At 49.6% G+C, this 8081-nt stretch overlaps 1 protein-coding gene across 2 annotated transcripts; it reads right to left on the bottom strand.

Annotated features, from left to right (window-relative positions):
* Window positions 1–264: 264 nt before the first annotated feature.
* LOC140916851 (uncharacterized protein C2orf72 homolog) lies at window positions 265–7488 on the bottom strand. 2 transcript variants are annotated; one of them, XM_073358738.1, is made up of 4 exons: window positions 7460–7488; window positions 4751–5486; window positions 3133–3248; window positions 265–369 (listed from the first exon to the last, which is right to left on the bottom strand). In XM_073358738.1, exons 2-3 carry the CDS (start codon window positions 5331–5333, stop codon window positions 3157–3159), a joined length of 675 nt encoding a protein of 224 aa, XP_073214839.1. In that variant the 5' UTR covers window positions 5334–5486; window positions 7460–7488; the 3' UTR covers window positions 265–369; window positions 3133–3156. The 2 variants fall into 2 exon arrangements, with proteins under 2 accessions (XP_073214839.1, XP_073214840.1); XM_073358739.1 differs by lacking the exons at window positions 3133–3248; window positions 7460–7488 and having other exon boundaries at window positions 4751–5921.
* Window positions 7489–8081: the final 593 nt, after the last annotated feature.

The raw sequence follows: 8081 nt of genomic DNA, 5'->3' as shown, positions 1-8081 counted from the left end.
AAGAGTTCATGAGTTTAAAATAGACCCAGATAATGATACAACTAAACAAGAAATCACGTTTTTTGGCTGTGAAATATTTTAAAAAATATTTAATGTTTGATGTTAAGGGTTTAAAATAAATATTTAAGCAGCTGTAAATATAAAGAAGAGTCCACTGTCATTACATAATTCCTCACATGAAAACTGTCCCAGGACATTTTGTCTGCCCTGCTGTAAGTGATAAATGGTTTGAAGTTTATACATACACACAGGCATGCAAACAGAGAATAAACTCCAAATTTTAATGTGTGGGGTTTTTTTGTTGTGTAGTTTTTTTTGTTTTTTGTTTTTTATTTTGGTGGCAGTTCAGATCTTAGCTGGATACAGGAGCTGTAAAAAAAAGAGAGAGAGAGAGAGAGAGAGACAAACATTAAGTCTCTAATGCAAAAATGCATAATTTGTAACAACATTTGTATAACTGCAGCACCTAGGAACCCAGGGATGGGCCCGGATCCCACTGAGCTTGGTGATGTACAAACTCTGAACAAACAGACTCTCCCTGCTCCCAAAGGGATTATAATCTAAGTATAAAACAGAGAGGACAGATGGACACAGACAGAAAGGGGAGACAAGGAAACAGTGAGACACTATTAGTCAGCATGATAGGCGGTGGTGTCAGTCCACCAGCAGTCCAACTGTTGTCAAGTTAATCAATTAATCATAATTAGAGCTGGTTGGGAATTTTTCAATTAATTTTTTTTTAAAGTGTTCACAAAAAACCCCACCCTGAGATCCCAGAACAGTCAATAGGCTGGGGTTGGGGCACTCAGCTGAGATTGGGGAACCCAGATACAGGTCCCCGTTCTATCTAATTCAGAGCAAAGACTGGAACATGAGTTCCCCATCCCAGGTGAGTGCCCCAAACCTCAGACTACTACTGGCTACTTTGGGGTGGGAAGGGGTGTTTATGTAGGTTTTTTCCCTCCCTCTTTTTGTGTGTGAAAACTTTCAAAAGGTCTCAGTTTTGTCCCAGTGCAGAAGGGGAAAATGTCTGGAATCTCAACATTTTATGGGGAAAGGAAAAGTTTCCCAGCCAGCATTAATCATAACCTCTACAATACACCAGTGAGGATGCAACTATTCAATGGGGTTACTTGATATTAGATTCAAATCACCTACCTCCCACAGTGCCTCTTCCCTCCCCCTGAAAAAAAAAAATCTAAATACCTCTCAGGGACATTCTCCATCAGATTATACCAAACCGTAGGCAAGTTGCATCACTCCTAGTGTCTATTTAACATGATCATTGTACACATGGTGAAATCAGTTTCTTTCTATGGAGATAAACTCCACAGAGGGGGTAGTGTGTACTTGAATGTGCTAAACACAGTCCATTTTACTTGGAGCAGGGAGTTCACAAACCTGCACTGTAGGTACTCCACGTTACATAGGAACCTAGCGAAACTGATTCACACAAAGCCACATATCAAGATGCAAGATCTCTCTAGACCAGCTAGAGCACCCAATCACCATAGATACAGCCGTACCAAATTCAGGTCCGCTTTGGTCATGGGATTTTTAAAATCGTAAATGTCATGGTTTCGGATCTTTAAATCTGAAATTTCACAGGGTTGTAACCATGGGGTCCCAACCATGGGGGGCGGGGGAGGCGGGGGTGTCACAAGGCTATCGTCGGAGGGTTGCAGTCTTGCCACCCTTACTCCTGTGCTTCAGAGCTGGGCATCTGGCCAACATCCATGGAGCTTCCTGAAGCCAGGGGAAGATCCCCGAGGTGGGTCTGAGCTGGCCCTGAGAGTGGCCTGTGCCGGGGAAGAGAGAGTCCTGTCCCTCCCCCGCCTGTCCGGGACTAGCAGTTGGAGCTCAGTGCACAGTCACAGCCCCCAGCTCTGCCTCTCCCTGACTCCAGGCCCGGTGCTCAGGAGTTAAAGGGGCCACTGGCTGGCTGGCTTGGTGTGTGTGTTAAAGGGGCCTCGGGCTGGCTGTGTGTGGGTGTGACCACGGGGCCCTGGGCCACCGCCCACTTGCCCACCTGTAAGGCTGGGCCTCCCTCCCTGCCCCCCAACTTGACAACCCCCCCATACCATGCCACCTTTACTTCCGCGCTGCTGCTGGCAGCGATGCTGCCCTCAGAGGTGAGCTCCCTCCCGGCCAGCAGCCGCTGCTCTTCAGCTGACCAGCTCTGTGAACTCTAGTCTCCTCTACAATAGCCAGATTTCCTGGGGGCGACCAGATTTCATGGTCCGTAATGCGTTTTTCATGGCGGTGAATTTGGTAGGACCCTAACCATTTATGCTGCTACTTTGCCACAACTTTTCAGAGCTCTGCCTCCCCCCTGACTTCTCACGGCAGCTGCACCATGCAAATCAAAATTCTGCTGATGCACAGGGATGGAGGGGACCTAGGAAGCTGATGCAAAGTCCTCTAAAGTCCCCGGAGGACTTGCCATTGATTTCAGAGGGGGTCGGATCAGGCCCCTAGCATGCAGTGTAACAAACAGGGCTTGGCTTGTCGTCGTCTACCGGTGGCCCTGAGCATTGGTGTGGAGGACAGCTTGGTAAATGCCACCCTGCCAAGGGTTAATGGCAACAGAAATACTGTAAGGTGAACTAAAGGGAAGAAAAGGACTGTTGCTGGATTGCTGGAGCAGCAGCTCTCCCTGCTGACGACAGCATGCTCAGAATCTAGCTGCTAGCACGAGTTTTGTTATCCCATCGAGGGGAGCATATATGGCACCCCAGGGATTTGCGCAGCATTGCAGGACTGTGCATGTGGCCTGGGGAGGAAGGGGGTGTCCTATAAAAATCTGTCTGGCCTAGGGTTTTCTATAGCACCATTACCACAGTATCTAAGCCCCCCCCCGCTCCCCTCCCACTGCTCTCCCCGTCCTCCTTCCCCCAGCCCAGCACAGCCTGCTTGCAGTCCCAGGCAGGGAGGAAGGGGAATTTCCAAACTCCTGCCAGGGGAGAGTTGTGGGAGTGGGGAAGGCATCTCAGGCAAAAGTATCTGCAGGAGTTGGCCTGCCTGGGAGCACTCCTCCAACAAGTATGCTAGGAGCAGCCAGCGAAACGGGTTTGCTCGTACAGTAGCAGCATGTGGATGTTGCTATGAAGGGACGGGCTGAGATGCACCCACCTTCCAGGCACATTGCAATGCGGCCTAAGGGAGCCTGTCCTCATACCGTCTTTCATATCCTGTGTTGCACACACCCAAGCTGAGTCGGATGGTAACTGGATCCTGGGGAGTCATTTCTGGGGGGAGGGGAGGAACACAGTGTAAATGCCGCTGGCTTGGGGAGCATCAGCCGCAAGGTTGGGGCTGGGCCGAGCATGAACCACTGAGCAGAGGAGCCTGCGACACGCCTTTGCAGAAGAGCCACACCACCGTGCAGCCTCTCCCACCTGTTCTTCCTCCCAGCGCATGCTGTCGCCAGCAATCCCAGCTTCTCAAGTGGACCACAGAGGGGATCCAGCCAGGCTAAGGGATCAGAAGGGACTCGCTGGCACCTATGTGAGGACTCTCCGGTCTCGAACCCAGGCCCCCAGACAATCCTCAGATGGCGACCTGCACCCAGCAGCTTGCTGGTCCCAGAGTGTAGGCTGGTGGAGCCTCGCTCACCACAGGCCCCACCCACGAAGCTCCCAACGGTAGGAGATGTCCAGCCTCTCAGATTGGCGCAGACTCACTATTTAAGGCAGGAGGTGGCACAGGAAGTTGTCCAAGCAACAAGGTGAATCCCTGGCATGCAACAGGACCCTGCCTTCTCCACTACCTTCAGAGCCCTGCCTTGCTCCTGTCCTCTAGCCTCGACCCAGATCCCTGCTGCTACACTCCCCCCTCCCACCACACCCCCCAGCTTGATTCCTGACTCTAGCTCTGACCCTTGGCTTGACTCCCCATTCTGTCCCCGCCTCTGACCTCCGCTTTCTGGCTCACGATTGCCAGCGCTGACCGCCTAAGTCCCAGTTTATGACAGCACCCAGCTCTCTCCGACCTGCTGGGCAATGACTGAACGTCCCCCCCCAAACCCTACTCAAACAGAGCCTGACCTACAATCCTCCTCAGCACTGATTTAACATGCCCCCTGCCCTCACACTAAGTAGGGCTGGTGGACTGGGGCAGGTTGCCCCTATGTAAAAGGCCCAGACATTTATTGACACCACCACATAGTTCCCCAAAAACCCACGGACACCGGCTGGATGGCCCCTGAAACAAAACTTTCTCCTCAGAGCTCTCACACACATGCAAGATGCCTCCTCTCCCATCTCCTACTCAAGCTCTGTCTAGCACATGAGCTCAGCTTCCCAGAGCTGCTTCCTCCTGTCAGTTAGCAACAAGGAGCAGCAAATCTACAGGGCTCCGAGCCATGCAGCTCAAAAGAGCAGCTCCTGATGTACTTTCTTGAAGGCCCTCCTCAGGCCCTGCAGCACCATGGGTTGCTGAAAGGGATACGGCGGTTCCCCTTCCCCAGTCTAGTTTCCAGCTCATGGGCCCCCCATGCCCATCCCAGCCTCCCAAATACCGCCTTGCTCAGCTCCACCCTGGATGCCCACATCCCTGATTTTCATGTCTCTCTGGTGTGTCTCTCACGCCTAACTCTGCTTTGATCTCTGCTTCCCCTCTGCACCCAGCTCAGACTTCCACATTTCCTTCCACCCACCTAGCTCTTTGTCTCTCCTCCCCAGCAAGACCTGCTCTTAAGTCCCCCTTCACATGATGCCTAGCCCTGTGTGACCTCTGACCCCTCCAGTACCTTCTTGGCCCTTCAGAACTTCTCTCAGGGCTCTGCAGGCAGCTCTCTTGACCTCCAGGGTCCCGTCTGGCTGGCCTGGGCTATAAACAGCTGCTTCCACCACCAGTTCCTGGAAGCCACCATCTAGCAAGCACTGCATTCTCCTTAGCGCCCCTGCCGCCCGTTCTGATTCCACCTGCTGGTGCTGCAGGTCTGGCTGGATCATCACCAGTACCAGAGCAGCTGGCATGCAGGGAAAAAGATTCCTTAAGTTCCAGAGTGTTTCATCCAGGTGTTCCCACTGCATGAGCTGCCTCAGCGTGGCCGATTGCCAGAGCATGAAGACCAGCTGTGGTTGCATCTCCTGCTCTTCCTCCTTGATTTCCTCCTTCCGGTGGAGTTTGGCCTCTAGGTCGATCCCTCTGAAGAGCGCCTGGGCAAAGTCCATCTGCACAAGCGGGGCTGCCTCATGTACATCGTCCATCTCCATCACTAGCACCTGGCCATTCCGCCTGCCCACAGTGTCCAGCAGAGTCAGGAACTGCCCGTGCACTGGCTCTGCCGGGGAGCACACAGGCATCTCCCCTAGCAGCTCGGTCTCCATATCTTCCTCCCAGACTACAGCGTCACTAGAATGGCAAGTGGCTTGTTACAGGGAGCGTAAGGCAAGCCTATGCCAATGTTTCTGTGGGAGTGGAAAGTGTGTGCAGAGAACAGCTAAGGCTCTGTGGGTCCCAGGCCAGGTAGACAGCTCACCCTAGTTCAAGCAGAGCACATAAAAACAGCAGTGTGAACATTACAGCATAGGCTAGCTGCCCTAGCCCAAGCCTGCCCAGCTAGCCCAAGTCACAACATCTACAGTGATTTTTAGCATGCTAACTCTGCTTGAAGTAGCCTGAGTCTCTTTACCTGGGCTGGGAGACTTGCTCTCAGCTGCGGTGTAGACATGAACTGCTCACAAAGAAGCAGGTTAGATATTGTGGGTTTATTCGACAAGGGATCAGAATTCTTGCAAAGCGAAGAGGAAAAAGAACAACAAATGGGACCTTTCACTACAGGAGGATCCAAAATTGGTGTCATTGGCCATTTTTGCAGTGAGCAACCCAGGCCGTTGGAGGTGCAATGCATACTGTATACTGTATACACATCCTCCCTGGGAGGCAGAACAAAGAGGAATTGCCAGTCCAGTTCAGACAGGAATTTATCCAGCACAGTATGTGATCACCAACAGCGTCCAGGAACAAATACTGCAGCAGAATAGGCTAGAATCCAGGTGATATGAAAATATGGAATAACTCAACCACTGGGAAGTTTCTTACTAACTTCTTATGGCTGGAAGCATAACAATCTCTCCGCCCCGGCCCTCCCAATCTAACGGGGCTTGCTCATGTCATCCATATATCAGATCCTGGTAAACTCTTGGACTCTGGTATCTTGTGGGAGAGAATTGCACAGGTTGTGTTTTGCTTAAAAGAAAAACTATTGGTTTTAAAATTGTTGCCTTTCAGCTTCCTTAAATGTCCCGTTCTCAGAGTAAGAGAGGCCCGCCAGGGAGAGCAGATTTTACCTTCTCTGCATCTCTACGTCCCCTCCTCCTCTTTGTTGCCTCTATAAAGATCTTAAACTTCTCACTCTCCCCTCACAGGCCACACATCTAAACATGATTTGTCACCTCTGACCAGCTTTAATTTCTGCTGTATCTTTTAAAAGAGATTACATTTAAATAGCGTGAGACACAATGAAGAGCCCAGAAGTTCTTGCTTCAGGGCCTCAGACAAGGTGAAAACTGGCTATTGTATACACTATGCTACCCTGCCTCCAGAGGCAAAGGAGGGAAAGAGAACATGAAAGACTTTCCCCTAACAAGGGAGGTTGGGAGAGACAAACTCATACTTCTCACACCAGAAATAGACCAGAAGGTGAATTATACACATTGTGTCACTCACCAGGAAAAGGACATATAATCGATATTTAATAGATTAGCAACAGTTCCACTGCCAGATTAAAAAGTCCCTGATTCCACAAGCATGAACAGAGGGCTACATTTCACTAACACAATGTGACTGAGTATCAATTTTCAGCATCTTAAACAGGATTAATGTATCTGTTACCTATGGCCAGTTCTAAGGTAACTTACCTGTGTTACCATCTAGAGAGGAAAGCTTTTTCTAAGAGTCTTGTAATCAAACTGTTTGCAGTAGGCAAATTTGCTGCTGAACTGTATGTGGATTGGCCAGGTGATCTCTGATGTCACAATCCCACCCTTTCCCAAAATGACCTGTTACTCTTGAAATCAAACTTAAATTATTTAACATCTGTATTATGATTAATGCCTAGTGGTCCTGACTTGGGGCCCTATTGTGCTAGGCACTTTACAGTGACAGCTTCTGCCCCAAAGAACTTACAATTGTTTTTCTTCCCTGCATGTTTAACAAACCCAGTCCTAAACATACATGAAGTAAAGTAAATGCAGTATATTGATTTTAAGCCAGTTTTCAGAAGGGAGAGAGGTAAATAGTGGTGTCTCCCAGGGGTCTGTACTGAGACAAGTCCTATTCAACATATTCATAAATGACCTGGAAAAAGGGGTAAACAGCGAGGTGGCAAAATTTGCAGACCAGGAACTTATCCTTGCAACAAAGCCCGTTGCCAATTGTGCCCACATATCTATTCAGGGGACACCATCACAGGGCCTAATAACATCAGCCACACTATCAGAGGCTCGTTCACCTGCACATCCACCAATGTGATCTATGCCATCATGTGCCAGCAATGCCCCTCTGCCATGTACATTGGTCAAACTGGACAGTCTCTACGTAAAAGAATAAATGGACACAAATCAGATGTCAAGAATTATAACATTCATAAACCAGTCGGAGAACACTTCAATCTCTCTGGTCACGCAATCACAGACATGAAGGTCGCTATCTTAAAACAAAAAAACTTCAAATCCAGACTCCAGCGAGAAACTGCTGAATTGGAATTCATTTGCAAATTGGATACTATTAATTTAGGCTTAAATAGAGACTGGGAGTGGCTAAGTCATTATGCAAGGTAGCCTGTTTCCTCTTGTTTTTTCCTACCCCCCCCCCCCCAGATGTTCTGGTTTAACTTGGATTTAAACCTGGAGAATGGTCAGTTTAGATGAGCTATTACCAGCAGGAGAGTGAGTTTGTGTGTGTATGGGGGTGGGGGGGATGTGAGAAAACCTTGATCTATGCAGGAAATAGCCCGACTTGATTATGTAAAGAGTTGTCACTTTGGATGGGCTAGCACCAGCAGGAGAGTGAATTTGTGTGGGGGGGTGGAGGGTGAGAAAACCTGGATTTGTGCTGGAAATGGCCCACCTGTT

This window comes from Lepidochelys kempii, chromosome 9 (genome assembly GCF_965140265.1).
Source record: "Lepidochelys kempii isolate rLepKem1 chromosome 9, rLepKem1.hap2, whole genome shotgun sequence".
Lineage (NCBI taxonomy): Eukaryota > Metazoa > Chordata > Testudines > Cheloniidae > Lepidochelys > Lepidochelys kempii.
This window is presented reverse-complemented; position numbering and strand designations above follow the sequence as displayed.

Bases quoted from the DNA above. Each gene is read 5' to 3' on its own strand.
- LOC140916851 (XM_073358738.1), bottom strand. From the start codon at position 5,333: ATGGAGACCGAGCTGCTAGGGGAGATGCCTGTGTGCTCCCCGGCAGAG. The intron at 3,249-4,750 runs GTACTGGAGGGG...CCCTCCCCCCAG, and splicing joins AGTTCTGAAGGGCCAAGAAG to AAATGACTCCCCAGGATCCA.